Raw genomic sequence first — 17937 nt, 5'->3', positions numbered from 1 at the left:
GACCAGGGATTCGGGGCCCCGAGCTGAATTCACAACCAGGGATCCAGTCCAGGCCCCCTGCATTGGGAGCACAGTCTTAGCCCCTGGACCACCAGGGAAATTCCCCCACCCAGTATTTAACCCACCCCTGTGGATTGGGAAATTGGGTATAACCTCACTTCCAACCAAGAGCCTCGACTTCTGCATCTTTAAAATGGGGCCACCGTGCCCATCTTGCAAGGCAGCAGAGCACGTGGAGCACGTGGTTTGTTCCTGGAAACGCTTGCTGCTTTCATTTGCCCTTTCTGGCCACAGGTTCCTTCCATGGAGGATATCCAGCCCAGCCAGACAGATGTCCCCCAAATAAATCCTTCGCATTTCCCCCTCCCGGGATCTTGTTGTCAGGCACCAGGGCCAGTGGCTCGCATCACCCTCCCCAGGGGCCGAAGCCTCGGGGGTGCTGTGGAGCTGGGCTGTTCCCCCCTGCCTGGGCAGTGTGTTCCCTGCTCCGAGAGGCAGCAGCAAACGGGCAGATGGGCCGGGTCAGCGCTGGCAGCAGTTGTCAGGCTGGGTATGTGGCATCTCTGCCGAAGCTGAGGGGCCTTCTGACAGGACATGGGCTCCGCAACCACTCCCATCCTCTGCCCTCCACCCCCCGGCCCCCGGACCTGAAGCAAGGGGCGGGTGTGAGGTTTATTCACAGTGGACATCAGGTGCTGGCCACTCGAGGCGTGATGGACTGAAGCCTGGAGTTTCCTCTTTGTCTGAACCCAACTAAAGAGAACTTCCTGCTTCTCTTCCTTGGTCAAGAAATGTAAACTAGGTGGGTTTCTGTCCGCCAGATGATCCACCTGTCGCCCAGACCTGTGGGAATAAGCACAGCCTTCCAAGATGTTTAATTTTGACTCTTCAGTTGTTATTAAAGCAGATAGAGGGTGGATTTTTCATTTTGTTTTGTTTTGCTTCAATGGGAGCGTAAAAATCAAAACAGTGAGAGCCGGTATATATTGTGGGCTTAATCATGTGCGTGTTCCTCAAGGTTTATGTGGATTACACATTCAGTCCCAGAAGGTGGGTGGTAGGTTGGTCCCCATTTTATAGATGTGGAAGCAGAGGCGCACGGCTGATAAGAGAGAGCGGTAGCGTGTGACCTCAGGCCGAGACTCTGGAACGCTCTTTGTCATCCCAGGGGCAGTGCTCGTGACAAGGTCAAGAATTTATGGAAAGATCCGCCACCCTGTCCTCTGTAGCCCTGCTGCCAGTGTTGGGTTCAGAAAAGGACAGTTATGTGTTACAAGTCTCAGACATTTCTCTGTGTTGAGAACAAGATAGGAAAGTTGTGGAATCAGGGGCAGGGGTCCTGCAATCCCTGGGAACCCTGAAATGGTAGAGGAACAAGAGAGCTGCGGCCCTGCTGATGGGGACCTCAGAACTGGACCGGCTCCTCCCGGGGGAAGGGCAGTGCTGGAAAGGAATGTGAGCTGGGTAAGAAGTCTGAGCGCCGGAGAGCCCCTCGCATGACCCTGTGTCAGAACTGGGGTGCCAGGCCAGAGCCCACACACGCAGCAGGTATTGCTGGGGACTTAGATAAGTAGAACTACAGTTTAGTAAGCTCTCACCCGGTGGCTCAGTGGTAAAGAATCCGCCTGCCAATGCAGGAGACTCGGGTTCAGTCCCTGGTCTGGGAAGATCCCCTGGAGAAGGAAATGGCAACCCACTCTAGTATTCTTGCCCGGGAACTCCCATGTACAGAGGAGCCTGGCAGGCTACAGTCCATGGGTCACAGAGTCAGACATGACTTATTGACTCAACAGCAAGCTCTCACTGAAGGCATGACGTTGTGGGGCCTTGCATATAGCTCCCAGTGTCTGGGAGTTTTCCAATAAAAAATGTCAGCAAAAAAGCACATGCCAATACATATATGCGATGCTTCATATGGAGCTTTAACCAGCCTGGGGATTAGCTACAGAAAATTGTGTTTGTCATGGGGTGAAGCCTCCAGCTTCCTGCCTGGGTTTGTTCTATCCACAGTGAGGGTCATTCATTCAATAAACGTGTAATGAACTTAATATTATCCTTCATAACATCAAAATGAAGAAGGTAAATTCAATTTCACAAACATCTCTTTATTACCCTGTATGTAATTTTTTTTTAAATTATGGAACTTAATAAACATACGTCTGAGTTCTCCACTCTAGGGGATTATTTACACACATTCCTCTTTCTTCGGTGGGAGGAGCAGGCAGAATTGGGCATGAGGTACATATTTGAACACACCCACGGACACACCTATTTGTGTAAGTAAGCCTGGAACCTGTCAGGGCAGCAGGCAGTGCTGAGGGAGATGGAAATGGGACCCACTCTGTCAGCATATCCGCCTTGTTAGGGTGAGGTAACGTAGGGAGGCTCCATAGGACCAGGGGTGGCTGGTGCTTCCGGAAGGCTTTCTTTGCACGAGGCGACCACGGCGCTGACCCAGATGGACTGCTCGCCCTGTAGGCTCCTACAGTCTTAAAGCACCCACTGGGCAGTGGCGATGGAGGGAGTGGTTTGGAGACCTGAGCTTCTACTTCTGATGGAACCGCCTCTTGGGGTGTACTGGATGAATGTCGCTTTTCCCCTTTGCTGAAGCTGGTCCCATCCTTGCTGCCTGTAACCTCATGCAGAACGCCAAGTCAGGAGTCCTCCTTGGTTGTGAATGCACATTTGATGGGAAGTTACAAGTGGAGGCTGGTCCCCCACATGTGGAGGGAAGCAGATGTGTGCAACTGTTGCTCTGAAACCACGCTTGGGAGAGTCACTCAGCCCAGCTGGACACAGACAGCGTTTGTCAGGTTACCAGGCAACCGTCAGCAACAAATACTTGTGTGCCTGGGAGGAAGGGGTGGGAAAAACAGACTTCTAAATATTCTCATCATTTTTCATAATAAAAGCCCATACCCAAGTGCTCTCATTTTCTGGGCTGTGTCAGTTAACCCAAGTCTTATGACACCTTCTGTTATGACCAGGGGCTCTGAGGTCTGATTGCCCAAGTACATGCTTGTGATTGGGGATGATTTATAGTCTCTGAGCCTCAGTTTGCCCATCTCTAAAATGGGAGTAATAACAGTTCCACTTTTTCAGAGGATTCAATGACTTGAGGGTGGTCAGGTTCTTAGTACACGGCCTGACACCTAATAGTCAACAAATACTATCTAGTGTTATTTCCCCTATACTGTGTGTTTTCTCAGCAAGCCCCTCCCAGGCTAAACTCGTGCAAGGAAGCTTTGCTTTGGAGACTTACAGAAAGATCTTCAAACACACATGCCACTGATACCATCCTGGGGTCTGCCCTGAAGTCATGTACGAAGGGGCTGTCAGTTCAACTGCCAGGCACACCCCTCCTCCCAGTCTACCCATCCACCTGGATCGCTGGCCTTGAACATCGTGGTTGGGGGCTTTCCTGACAGGTTCCCCTCCTGTGAGCAGACATCTCCAGTGTGGAGCTGGGTTCCTAAAGAGCTGGCCTGCAGGCTCTGCCTTCCTTCACACATCCCACCCTCCCCTTTCTCTGCCTCAGTCCCTTCCAAGCCTTCTATCCTTGCAGAGGTTTCAAATTGTCCAGGTAGCTGGATCGAATCCATCTTTCCTGTTAGTTTGTAGAGAAGCAAGACCCTGCCTGGTTCTTTCCAGAAACTGTTTCTTTCTCCTTTGGTCAGCTCCTGTCATCATCTCCATATCCCTGTCCCCGTGTCGCATTTCCCCCAAAAGCCCTCCCAGGGTCCAGCTGGTTCTCCTCACCAAGGCAGTGGCTACTGAAGGGCCCTGACTGTGCAGTGTCTCTGTCTTTCTGTTCAGAGTGGGGATTAGCAGATCATGGCAGTTGCCACCCAGCCAGCAGACGTTCCCACCATCTTCCCTTTAAGCATGCCAAAATTCTTCAAATTCCTTATGTTCTAGATGGACCTCGAGGGCATCATGCTAAGTGAAATAAGTCAGAGAAAGACAAATACTGAATGATCTCACTTATATGTGAAATCCACAAAAACTGAACTCAAAGAAGAGCACAGAGTAGCTTGATGTTTACCAGGGGCTGGGTTGGGGAACCAGGTACCGATTTCTAGCAGTGAGATGAGTAAATCTGGGGGATCTAATGTAGAGCGTGCTGACTAGAGTTAACAGTACTGTAATGTATAATGACAGTTGCTGAGAGATCTTAAATCTGCTCATGACAACAAAATGGTCATTATGTGGGTGAAGGATGTGTCAACTAACCTTATGGTGGTAAATGTTTTGTGATTATATATGTGTGTGTGTATCAAATCATCGCATTATACACCTTAAATTTACACAAAGTTCTACGTCAGTTATATCTCGGTCAAGCTGGGGGGAAAAAGATTCATTTTTTTTTTAAAAATCTTTATTGAAGTATGAGTCACATACTGTCTAATTCACCTGTTTAAGGCATATCAGTCATGCCTTTGAGCCTATGTAGAGTTGTACATCCATCACCATGATCAACTTTAGAACATTTTCACTACCCACCACCCCCTGCCAATACCTGATTTTTTAACTAACATCCCCGAGTGCCTCCATCCCACCAAGTCATCCCTTAGGAGGTGACTCATCTATTTCTATCTCTATAGATTTGGCTATTCTGGACATTTCATATAAACAGAGTGAAACATGTGGCCCTTGTGTCTGGCTCCTCTCACTGAGCTGAACTCGTTTGAAGTGCATCCGTGTTGCGGCCTGTGACAGTGCTTCACTCGTTTTCACGGTTGGATGACACCCTATCTTAAGACTCGCCGCGATTTTATTTCTCAGTTAGCCATCGTGTGGGTTGTTCCATACTCCTTGAGTTCTTTTTTTGTTTAATTAAAAAAAGTTTCTGGCTGTGCGGGGCTTTGTTGCACACACAGGCTTTCTCTAGCTGCGATGGGTGGGGCTGCTCTCGCTGCAGTGAGCCGGCTTCTCATCCTGGCGGCTTCTCTCCTGGTGGTACACGGGCCCTGGAGTGAGGCGTAGCAGTTGCCTCTTGTGGGCTCTGGACACACAGGCGCAGTAATCGTGGCCCATGGGCTTTGTTGCCCCACGACGTGTGGGATCTTCCCAGACGAGGGATTGAGCCTGTGTCTCCTGCATTAACAGGCAGATTCTTAACCACTGGACCACCAAGGAAGGCCCCTTACATTCTTTTTTAACACGTCAAGGCCCAGCTCTCTCTCTGAGTTTGCCTTTCAATTTCCAACCACGTTTATCATTTTTGTTACAGCCCCAAATGACTTCTTGGTTTGCTTGTGAGTGTAATCCCCATTCAGACATTATGTTCTGAATACCCATGATAAAATTAAAGGTTGGTTCTGTTAAAGAATTTATAAGACCCGCCAGAAGAAAGGATTCAGCCCATACAGTTTCTCTTTTCTTCTATGTAATTATCTAGGCTCTAATGATTCACTGAGTTTAGACGAGTGTTCATACTGGCTGAGAATAAAATGAAGTTTTGCCCCAGGGAGAAAAATATTATGAGTGAGAAGCAAAAATACCTTAGAATTATAGCAGAGAAACACACCAGGCTAGATGCTTTTCTTTTCATATCTATGGGTCGGGTGGCACTAATGACATCCTTATTTAACCCTTTCCTCCTTGGGAACTGATTTCTCCTGGGTGAGTTGTAGACCCAGGCCTGGTATGTCACCTGCAGAGATGCTGCCCATTAGGCCCAGGGGGCCTTTTAGGTTTATCAGATCTCTCTGAAGTTTCTGAAGGTGCTTTTCGGCTCTGCTAGTGAAGTGTGAGAATGAGGTCAGAGGGAGTCAGTAGGAGCAGGCCAGGGTCCCAGGCACTGGAACCGCCCAGCTTTGAATCTCATGCACTCAGGTCTGAACCTCCCGTGTGGTGGTGCTGAGCCAAATTTCACCCGGATTTGCATTATTGGGATTTCTGGTGCTGCTTGGGAACCTTATGTGTCTCTCTGTTAGAAGCCTGCCCTGAGGAATTCCTCCTTGAAAATCTCAGTGGCTTGGTAATTATGCCCATCCTTCTTACTACTGGATAAATTCACTTCTGGGATTTGAGGATCCATCTAAAGGAGGACAAAGGCAAGTTAGCGGGCTGTAATGTAACAAGAGAGGAGGCAAAAACCTATTTGTACACCAAACTGATCACAAGAGAAACATCAGAATTTAATTAAATTTCCTTTCATATATTTGAAAGTTGCTAAGAGGATAGATCTTAAAAGTTCTCATCACAAGGGAAACAAAAAATCTGTGTTGATTGATGTGAACCAGACTTATTGTGGTGGTCGTTTGGGAATATACACAAACATTGACTCATTATGCTGTGTGCCTGAAACTAATGTTACATGACAATTTTATCTCATTTAAAAAAGCTTTATATGAAATAATTTGTTTCCCTGAAACTGTGTGTGGACATGGGAACAAGATTAGGTTTTAGCGTCAGTAACCTTGTGGCTCCCGGGGCTGTTGCTCCTGTCTCTGAGCTCATGTCATAGGAGGATACCTGCCAGCCTGCAAGTGGGTCCGTGTGAGATCATGTGGGATCACTTGTGCATAATACCCCAGACAGAGCAGGTGCTTAGTGGTAGCTACATTTTGGTTTTATTTTTCTTCTCACCAGTTATCTATTCCACACGTGGTAGTATATATGTGTCTGTTACTTCCTCCATTCGTCCCACTCTCTCCCTCCCCTACTGTGTCCACAAGTCCATTCTCTATATCTGCATCCCATTCTGTCCCTGCAAATAGGTTCATCAATACCATTTTCTAGATTCCATATATATGCATTAATATAGTAGTTTTTCTCTTTCTGACTTACTTAACTCTGTATAACAGGCTTTAGATTCATCCATCTCACTAGAACTGACTCAAATTCATTCTTTTTCCTGGCTGAGTAATATTTCTCTGTGTGTGGGTGTGTGGGTGTTCTTTATCCATGCATCTGTCAGTGGACATTTAGGTTGCTTCCATGTCCTAGGTGTTGTAAATAATGCTGCCATGAACATTGGGGTACATGTGTCTTTTAGAATTGTGGTTTTCTCAGGTATATGCCCAGTAGTGGGGCTGCTGGGTCATATGGTAGTTTTATTCCTAGTTTCTGTTCTCCATTTGTTGTTGTTCAGTCACTAAGTCATGCCCAACTCTTTGCAATTCCATGGACTGCAGCACGCAAGGCTTCCCTGTCCTCCACCATCTCCTGGAGTGTGCTCAAACTCATGTCCATTGAGTCAGTGATGCCATCCAACCATCGCATCCTCTGCTGCCCCCTCTCCTTTTGCCTTCAGTCATCCCCAGCATCAGGGCCTTTTCCAGTGAGTCAGCTCTTCACATCAGGTGGCCAGAGTTTTGGTGAAGAGTCAACCTTGAATATTCATTGGCAAGACTGATGCTGAAGCTCCAGTGCTTTGGCCACTGATCTCCATAGTGGCTGTTACCAATTTACGTTTCCACCAACAGTGCAAGAGGAGCTACTTTTAAAGCTTTTCTCCCCAAAACGATTTTTTTTACCCTGCTTCATACCCAGGTTTTGGGGGAACAGTTTACAAGGAAGCCCTTTTCCCACGGGATGGCGCTGCCGCTTCTCTGGGCTCGATGGAGACCGTCCTTGTTTTCCTTGAGTATCTCCACCAGCAAGCATCTGGTGTTTGTTAATGTTCCAATGTAATAACCCTCAGGAACAGTACAGCCTTTAAAACGAAGTCCATCCTCCCGAAGGGGGGGGGGGGGGGTGGAAAATTTGCAGAGATTATTGGTTTTCATTTACATTCTGATGTTTAAGGACGAGAGCCATAAACTGAAGAGCCAGAATTAGATAACATCAACTTAAAATACTGCGGGAGTGTCCCAAACAGCCAAGTAGACACTTTGTGTTTTCCTCCAGCGGCTTTCTTGGCAGCAAATTAAAAAAAAAAAAAAAAAGGCTACATGATTTAAGAAAACATTGTGGTGTTTGGTGATAATAACTTACATTTCTATAATGCTTTCCAGCTTATAGAAGGCTTTCCCATTATTATTTCTTTGAATTCTCCCAAGCCCCAGAGGTCGGTAAGACAATACTGTATTATGGTTGGGGAAATGCTGCCTCCACCACTTACCTACCATGTGGCTGTGTTGGGTATTTAAAGGCTCTAAGCTTATTTCCCTAAGTTTTAAAATGGGAGTTGAATAGTCCCTTCCTGTTAGCATTGCGCTACAGATTCTAAATGAGCCATTGCAGAAACAATGTCAGTGACATAGTAAGTGCTTAATAAACGGCAAGAGTTTTATATTCCTAAGTATAAATAATCCACACTTCACAGACGAGGAAACTCAAAATGACCATCAGTTTGCTAAAGACCACACCGTTTGCAATCAGCGGACGCTGGAGCGCAGCTCCGATGCCTCCACTCTCGCCCTCCGTCCCCCGGGCAGTGCGCCGTAGCTGAGATGTGTCATCAAGGCTGCTTGATGCTCCCGCCTGCAAAATACCCCCCAAGAATGACCCTCTTAGCCGGTTTCTCTGATGCACTCATCTTTTCCATGTCTGCTTTTGTGTTTGCAGAATATCATCAAGAAGGTAATCGGGCAGAAGTTTGTGTACAAATTTGTCTCTTTCCCGGAGATCCTGAAAATGGACCCTCACGCGGTGGAGATCAGCCGGGAGAGCCTCTTGCTGCAGGACAGCGAGTGCAAGGCGCCCCCCGAGGGCCGCGAGGCGCACAGACACGGCCTGTCGGCCCTCAAGAGCGCCAGCCGCAACGAGTACATCCACTCAGGCCTGTACTCGTCCTTCACCATCAACTCCCTGCAGAACCCGCCCGAGCCCCTCAAGGCCATCAAGACGGAGAAGCTGGAGGAGCCGCTGGAAGACAGCCCCCCCGCGGAAGAAGTCAGGACTGTCATCAGGTTTGTGACCAACAAAACCGATAAGCACGTCAGCCGGCCCGTGGTGTCCCTGCCCTCCACGTCGGAGGCCTTCCTGGCCTCGTCCGTGTCCGCCAAGATCTCCTCCTTAATGTTGCCGAACGCCGCCAGCATCTCGTCCGCCTCGCCCGCCTCGTCTCGGTCCCCGTCGCTGTCCCCCAACTCGCCCCTCCCTTCCGAACACAGGAGCCTCTTCCTGGAGGCCGCCTGCCATGACTCGGATTCCCTGGAGCCCTTGAACCTGTCGTCGGGCTCCAAGACCAGGTCTCCATCGCTCCCCCCAAAGGCCAAAAAGCCCAAAGGCTTGGAAATCTCCGCACCCCCACTGGTGCTCTCCGGCACCGACATCGGCTCCATCGCCCTTAACAGCCCGGCCCTCCCCTCGGGCTCCCTCACCCCAGCCTTCTTCACTGCCCAGGTAAGCGCCTTGGAGTCCTGTCGTCCGGCTGCACACAGACTCATTGGCTTAGGGGAAACGTGGGGGAGAGGGGCAACTTCTGTCTTCGCCTCAGAGGGTGATCCTTGGGCCCCTGGAGCAAGATCACTGTGCATTGTGCAGGGAAGTCACGCCCAGACAGAGGTGTACACAAGAGAAATAGGCTGGGACGCTCGATTGGTTTCTTTTAGGGGCCTAAAGTGATGTAAGAGGGAATATAAACACGGGCCATCAAAGCAGGTCCACACAGTGATTTCGGAGGGCAAGTTGAGCACTGACAGCGTTAGTCCCTCAGTCGTGTCCAACTTTTGGAGATCCCATGGATTGTAGCCTGCCGGGCTCCTCTGTCCATGAGATTCTCCAGGCAAGAAGACTGGAGTGGGTAGCCATTCCCTTCTCCAGGGGATCTTCCTGACCCAGGTATTGAACCTGGGTCTCTCACATTGCAAATAGATTCTTCACTCTCTGAGCCACTACGCTTTTAAGTTGCTGAGCAGGCCAATGGACATTTCAGAAGGCACTTGGGTTTTATGAAAATTTTATGGCGGAGTCCTCTTTGGAGGGCACTTGGTAAGTAGTCATTTGTTTTCTGCTAATAAGTAAGTATGTGCTAACCAATATGGCCATTGTGATTGTCAGTGGGGAGCTGGGCTGTTCTGTAGTCTCTAAAAAGCAATGCAGAGGCCACACCAAACGATGAGAGATGCTTCTGTAAAAACGGTGCTGGTCTGAGCAAGCCCAGGTCCCTGGCTCAGGGGAGGGGAGAGCAAACTCGTGAAGCGTCACTAACTCCACCATGAAGGCGGCCTCCTCCGAATACACTATTCAGATGCTCACTCTCATCCAGCTGACAGCGGCGGGGCAGGTACTGGTAAACCTATTTCTGCTTCCCCTGGAAAACTGGATGCGTTTCAGTGGCAGAGGTTAAGTTCGTTGGCTTCGGGGTCACAGACCTGGATTCAGTTCCTGGCGGCACTGCTGGGTAGAAATGTGACCGCGGGTACTTCCTCTCTGAGCCTGTTTCCACATCCGTGAGATGGATTGTGTGAGGATTAGATGGGGTAAAGGCTGTGGGAAGAGAGGTGGCTACAACTGGCGGGTTTCAGAATCATGTGACTTGGTGGCACCAGGGTGGGGCGTGCTTGAAGCAGGTGGGAGCTCCGTCCCGTCGCGGGGAGGAGCTCCGTCCCGTCGCGGGGAGGAGCTCTGTCCCGTCACGGGGGAGGAGCTCTCCGTCCCGTCGTGGGGAGGAGCTCTGTCCCGTCGCGGGGAGGAGCTCTCTGCCCCGTCGGGGGGGAGGAGCTCCCTGTCCCGTCGGGGGGAGGAGCTCTGTCCCGTCGCGGGGAGGAGCTCCGTCCCGTCGCGGGGGAGGAGCTCCGTCCCGTCGTGGGGGAGGAGCTCTCTGTCCCGTCGCGGGGAGGAGCTCCATCCCGTCGGGGGGAGGAGCTCCATCCCATCGCGGGGAGGAGCTCTCTCTCCCGTCGGGGAGAGGAGCTCTGTCCAGTCGCGGGGAGGAGCTCTCCGTCCCGTCGCGGGGAGGAGCTCTCTGTCCCATCGGGGGGAGGAGCTCTGTCCCGTCGGGGGGAGGAGCTCTCTGTCCCGTCGGGGGGAGGAGCTCTGTCTCGTTGCGGGGAGGAGCTCCGTCCTGTCCCGGGGGAGGAGTTCTGTCCCAGCGCGGTGGGTGTCCTTGCTGTCACCACCATTAGCGGCAGCACAGTTGAGCATCTCGTGTGTCAGGCACTATTGTAAACACCATCCACGCAGCATCTTAGTTATCTATCATCACAGGCCCGTGAAGGAGATAATGGCCATTGTCCAATTTTTCCAGCAGAGGTCAAGGAGGCAGAGGTCCAGTAACTCACCCAAGGTCACACAGCTAATAGGACTTGGAGGTGAAGACTTGAGCCCAGTTAGCCTGCTCCAGAATCCACGCCCTTTAAGTAAAACGCTCTCCGCACACGTGCTGGGAAAGTGCCCGGCCTTCTCTGATCGTGAGATGTCCGTGGAGTCTGCGGGCAGCTGAAAGCAGCTCTTGGTCTTTTTCCTCTCTGGGGCTTCTCCAGAGTGACTGTGGCCTTCTCCCGAGGGACTGTCAGCGTGGCTTGTGAGCCTGTGGTGACCAGCGTGCTGCCACGGAGGGGCGGGCCGAGGGCCGGGTGACAGGTCAGAATGGGCACGTGTGCTCTAAGGGGCATTTCCTCACTCTGCACCACTGGCCGGGGACTAACGACCGCTAGGTACATGGCTCAGAAACAGCAGCCTCCGACGTGGCTCAGAGAAATAAGCGGGGAAGCTGAGCCCCGAGTGGACACTCTGAGAACCTCCTGCCGGCCTCCCCTGTGTTTCCCGCTGTGAGGTGTAGAGAGATCTAGAGCCAGGCCAGGCCAGCTCTGATTTCAGTCTGTGCTTGCTTGGGGAGTTTGTTATCACCATCTCTGAACACATGCCGTGTAGCTGCGTTGGAGGAGAGTGGCTCAGGCTGGCCCTGTGGTTTGGGACCAGAACACGGGGAATGAAGGGAAGCTCCGTGCACTGTGGCTGAAGACGTGTGTAGCTGGCCTGGGTGCGGGTGGGGGACCTTGACACCTCAGCACTTTGTCACAGAAACGCCACTTTCCCCTCTGGGGTGTGCAGTGTTTACACCTGTGAGCACGTCCAGTCGGTCAGTCTTCATGGCTGGCTTTACAGGAGATAAAAGTGTGCTGTACTTACTTGATACCCTGAAAATGAAGTTTCCCAAGAACTTGTATTTATTCCAAGAAAGATTTACATTTATTCATGTATTCCACGAATAATCCCGAGTTTCAGCAAGAAGCGTGGCAGGAAGAAGGGGTGGGATTAAGCATGTCTTGGCATGCTTGGGGTCATGTGGTTACAGTTCCCTCCCAGGACCTTATTAAACCACAGACCTCCTATAGGCCCAAATTCAGATTTGAAATTTCAACCTACAACATGACGGGCATGAAAAAATCATCTGCATTCTGCCAGTCCCCCTGCATTACAGCCTCCACTCCTGAAGACACTTATGGTGCAACTCTGGACCTGTGTGAAATGCCATTGAGATTCCTCCTTATGAGCCTTTGAGAAACCACAGTTACTAACGTAGACAGACATGATGATCACCCAGAGGCGCCCCCAGCATGGACTGTGTGGAACTGGAGGAAATGAGAATACAGAAGCCAGCTGGGTGCGAAGGAGTAAGGCAGTTGGAGCTTGGCCATCGAGGTCATACTGGTCTGTTGCTAGAAAAGCCAGAATGTTCTCTCTGATGGTGTGAGTTACAGAAACTGAGACAGGACGTGGGGGAGAGCTGGGATGGGAGACCTTCCTGGCTCCCGGCCAGATAGCACGGAAGCCAGAATGGTGCCAACTGGAACGTCTGATTTTCTGCATCATCTGTACCTGGGTGTCATCGGGCCCTCCTCCGCTCTCAGATGAGTGGCTCATCACTTGTCCCTTTCTTTATGCTAAGACCTCTGTTCATCTCCCATGTGATGTCCAAGATGTTGAACTCAGATATGTGTGGGCACCAGGGCGTGAACTCATACCATCAGAGTCTGAGCATGCATGCCACGGGCTGTTTTATTAGCAGCGGCTTTGGATTACCACTAATTGAGTAGGGACAGCTTGATGAAGACTGAAGTGCTAAAAGCTCCTTCCTGCATGTACTGATGGATATACAACCTTGAACCCAAATCATAAAGTGGGAATTGGGAGTAAGATGGATGCATGCGGTGAGTGTAGACCGTGTCCTGGCTCAGCTCTGGGTGGTTTCTCAATTTACTGTCTCTTTTGCCATGATCACAAAAGGAAAAATGTTCCCCCCCACCAACTACATCCCACCCTGTAACACTGCCCTAGCCCAGCCTACAGCTTCCTCCATCCTGGTCTTGCAGGAGGATGCCCTTTAGAAACTTGGCAGTAGAGGACGCCGCTGATAGACTTTGCATGACTTGACTCTCCAGCTGAAGGTTCTTGATGCTCCCCTAGCTCGGGGTGCCTAGGATGAACCAACCGTGATAGCTGCCCCCTCTCTTTCCACCCCGGAACCCGTCTTTTCTGTAGCTCCTTCACAGGTTGCTGACTCCTCCCCTGTTCCTTCTCTGTTTTTTCCTCTCTTACCATAGCTACCCTAGACCAATAGGGCCGTCCTCTTCTCCTTCATTTCAGCACATTCAGCGCCACACAGACTTCTGTTTGTGACTCTACTTCTTTTTGAAAGTTGCTGAATACATGTTTTTATTTGAATTCAGACAACTCTAGGAGTTTCCAGGGGTTCACTGTCATCTTTTGAGGATTTTTTTTTTTTTTAACCACAAAATGGCAGTGTCATGGACTTCATTGGCATCCATGGGAGATTAAGCTTAGAGATGTTTGTTGCTACAACCTGCCCAACCATCAGCTAGGCTCCTGGAGATAGAGAGGTGAGCAAGAAACAGTTCCTGCTCCCATAAGCTTACAGGCTGGCTGGCCAATAGGTAAAGAAAGAGAACAATTAGTAATTTAGGGTGGTGTGAAATTATAGAGGGCCCAGGGAACTCGTTGAGGAATTCAGAGGCCAGAAGTCCCATGAGTATGAGTTTCATGGGAGGAACGAACTTGTTTTTAATGGGAAACTAAGAGCTGCTGAAGGTGTAAGTCAGGGAAACAAAGATTCTTATTAGAATCTATCAACAAGTAATTATTGAGCATTATTTGCACATCATAGGAAGGACAGGTGCCTACTTTCGTGACCTTTCGCTCTTGGATCTAGCTGTGGCCAGGTGTACACATGCATGATGGCCCATTGCAGAGACGGACCTCACGAACAGGAGGAAGAACGTGTAGCTCAGTTCACTGAACACGAACTGAGCGCCTGTCATGTGTCATGGGCTTAGCTTGGAGCTGGGGATGCAAACGTGAATTAGGCAGTCCTTCTGAATTGGGAGGAAGCTCCTAACTTACTTTTAGGTTGGTTAAATATAGTATCCTGGACACAGTACATACACAAAGAAGTTTTAGGTGTAGAAGGAGCACTAAGGAAGAGGGTGTTCACTTCGCTGGGGGTGGGGATGCTGCCAAGGCTCTGTGGTCATAAAGATGTGCAGTGGCTTTGTGCATTAGGGCAGTGGTTCAGAGAGAGAGGCGGATACATTCCAAAGGTAAAGGAGGTGGTGGGAGGAGGAGCCTGAGGGACATGGTGGGAACTGTTTCAGAAGTCATCCTGAAGACACGGGCAAGGCAGAGGCGAGGCTGGAAGCAGTTAGATGGCTGAAATCCCAGGTGAAAAGCCAGTGAGGACCTATGGCTGTGACCGTGGCCGGAGGCCAAAGGAGAGGGATCTGACAGACACAGGTGATGGGTGTGGAGGTGTTAGGGGTGAGCAGAAGTTGAGGAGAGAAACTCATGGGGAAAGGGTCCAGGTGCAACTTGGGCCATGTGGAGTTTGAGGCGCCTGGAGGACATTCGGGAAGAAACACCCAGCTGCAGTTGGAGCTACGGAGAGAGTCTGAGGTGGTTACAGGATGGTTAAAAACCATGGAAATAGATGAGATCCTTTGTGGAGTGGCTCTAGCCCAGGGGACCACGGGCTGAGGGGTCATGGAGGTTTTGGAATGAGTGCTGAAGAACTAGTAGGTTGGAATTGTGTGGTAGTCAGGACCCATGGGGCAGAGTAGGGGCAGGGATTCACATTCTAGGTTGCTATGGGCCTATCTAGAATTTGGGCCAAAGGAACTTTTTTTTTGGCTGCATGGCATGCAGGATCTTAGTTCCCTGACCAGGGTTTGAACTTTACCCCCTTTAGTGGAAGTGCAGAGTCATAACCAATGGACCGCCAGGGAAGTCCAAGGTTGAACTCTTCTCTTCCCTAAAACTGTGAACGGTGTCTTAAGGTGATTGATTCAGTGGCAGTGCTCAGAATAGATTGGAAGGGAGAGACCAGAGACAGCTGGACTGGTTTAGGTGGCAGTTGCTGAATGCCATCTAAGTTGATGGGGGCTTGGATGCTGCAAGACTGGAAATGAGGGGATAAACAAGGTAGTCAGTCTAAGGAAGGATCTCCAGGCCGTGCCGAGGTTGTGGCGAGGAGACGGGGGAAGGCGTTTTGCATCTCAGTGTCTGGGATGCTGGGCTGCAGACGGGTTGTGAGTACAGGGGCAATGTCTTACTGTTTCTCTGGCACCTGGTACATACTATACTGTGTCAGTATTTGCTGAGTGGGTAGATATATGGTGGTACTGTCAACAGAAACTGAGTCATAAACACGATCTGGCAAGGTGGTGAGTTCGTGCCATCTGGCTGAGAAGAAAACAGAAGTCTCTTTTCAGGGGGCGGAATTTTGGTGGTCAGAGGGCACTCAGAAGGGGCATGTCTGGACAACATTAGCTCACTCAGTTTAGCTCAGATGAGAAGACTCAGTATTCAGTGAAGAACTGACATGAGGTACTGACAGGAGGGTGTTTCCCCTTGAAAATGAACACCCATGGCCCTTGGGTCCAGAAGCATCTCCTTTCCTGCAGGTGACAGGGTCAGGAAGTTCCTGTCTGCCACTCAGAAGACCCCATTTGCTAAGACATTCTTTAGTGAAGGAAGAGGAAGCATGCATTTTGCTGGTAGCTTCTTTCTTTAGCCTCTGTCTAGGGCGCAAGGAGCTTGTGGAGAGAGGCTCTGAAAGCTCACACGGTACCAGAGAGAACTCACGCCAGGCTTTATAGAAATTTTCCCTAAAAGAGTAACCAACTAGATTTTCCCCTACGGCCATAGAATCTTCAGCCAGAACAGGGATGGGAGGGAGAGGAGCGAATGAAGTCATTTTACAGTATTTATTTGCATATATTATAGAAGACATTTCAAATATATTAAATAGGAGAAACAGAAGGCTACTATATTCTGAGTACATCCTGTATCCCTTAGAAACAAATGTGCAAACATCTCTGATCCAGACATGGGTATGACATTTAGACTACGAAAATATATTCTATACCTCATATTGCTCAGAAGGTTAAAAAGGAGTGGATGTATATTTATGGCTGTGGATGAGAGAGAAAGCTGTTTTGTAGTTTAAAGGATTCACTGTCTTTTTAGAGCTGTGACTTTCATTGGTAGGTAAGCTAGGAGGCCCTCAACACGCTGGTTAAATGTTCATGTGGCATACTGTGCTTGGAACCTGGCTTGAGCGACGTGCAAGTATTAGTCCTCAGGTCAGACGAGCTACAGACCTGAGACTAACACAGCTGAGAGGAACCCCAAGGTGCTGGCTGCCTGGGTTGGTCTGTTTCAGTTCTTTACACAGTTGAGGATTTCTCCCATGGCTGGATTTTAATACAGTTAGTCCAATACACTTAACTACTGACAGCAGTCTTGAACATTTACTGAGCATTTCTAACCCGCCAGCTTTACACAGATCATTCACTCTTCGTGATGATCCTGTAATGTAAAACATGTAGGCATTTTTCTCCCTGTTTTACAGATTAGGAAACCAAGGCAGAGAGGGGTTGTTACCTAACTCATAAGTAGTTGTTCTGAGGTTGGAACCCTAGTAGAGCCCATGCAGAACTGCCACATCTGAACCATTAGGCCAGATGGCCTGGCCTGTTTATGAAACTGCCTTGGATTAGAACAAACGGGAAATTTACGCAAAACATGTATTTTGGGTAACCTTGTAGGTAATTCAATATGTAGGAAATGCTGTGGAACCAAAGACTCAAATAATTTGAGTTTTTTCAGCAGCTCCATTCTAAGAACCTTTGGATGTTTATCTCCTTTCTGCAGAACAGAACAGACCTTTCCATTTAGGTTTAAGCCAAATGTTCTGGATAATTAACAAAGCTGCTGAGGCCAATTCTAGGGGGGGAAAAAAACACTTTCGCATGCAGCATGATGCAGTCTGAAATGCTGGCACCCTCGCCACCCTTCTTACACAGAGCACCTCACTGACATCACGAACTACAGAGGGGCTCCTCCTAGCCCCTAAGATGCACAGCCGCCCTGGACAAGGAGCTTGTCTCTGCTGAGAATAAAAGCCAGGCAGGCTTACCGGTAGGGGTGGGTTGTTCCTTCTGCACTCTAGCTGGCTTGAAGACCAGGACTCCTGCTGCGAGTATGCAAGCAAATGCCATCCTTGGCACTCTCCCAGGAAACCGAGCGTTTTGGCTTTACATCCTATCTGACAAGAATGGATTTTGTTTCCCTCTGAGCCATTCCTGGGGAGATAAATTCTCATCAGCCCCATATCCAGAGTGAAATCTGGTAAACTCAGTTCAGAGCTTTTCATGAAGCTGCTACAGGGTATTTTAGCAGCAGATCCTCAAGTATTTAAAGAGTTGTTGATAGGGAAAGTGAAGCTTGGGAGGCCCTTTAAAAATGTGTGTGTGTAGCCCAAGTAATGGATGTCCACTGCAGAAAAATTAATATAGAGAAGAAATAAAGCCTTCTCATGGGATCCATTTGCTTGTATATTATTGTGTTCATGTGTGCTCAGTCATGTTTTGACTCTTTGTGATCCCATGGACTGTAGCCTGCCAGGCTCCTCTGTCCATGGAATTCTGCAGGCAAGAGTGGGTTGCCATTTCCTCCTCCAGGAGATCTTCCTGACCCAGAGATCAAATCTGCGTCTCCTGTGTCTCCTACATTGGCAGGTGG

At 49.6% G+C, this 17937-nt stretch overlaps 1 protein-coding gene across 1 annotated transcript in view; it reads left to right on the top strand.

The window, feature by feature from the left end:
* ELK3 (ETS transcription factor ELK3) overlaps window positions 1-17937 on the top strand; it is a 69230-nt gene that overhangs the window by 42735 nt on the left and 8558 nt on the right. The window contains exon 3 of the mRNA XM_061125602.1: window positions 8518-9297. Within this exon, the coding sequence (XP_060981585.1) occupies window positions 8518-9297 (780 nt within the window). The remainder of the gene's footprint in view (window positions 1-8517; window positions 9298-17937) is intronic.

This window comes from Dama dama, chromosome 22 (genome assembly GCF_033118175.1).
Source record: "Dama dama isolate Ldn47 chromosome 22, ASM3311817v1, whole genome shotgun sequence".
Lineage (NCBI taxonomy): Eukaryota > Metazoa > Chordata > Mammalia > Artiodactyla > Cervidae > Dama > Dama dama.
Note: the sequence above shows the minus strand (reverse complement) of the source record. Positions and strands in the feature narration are given on the sequence as shown.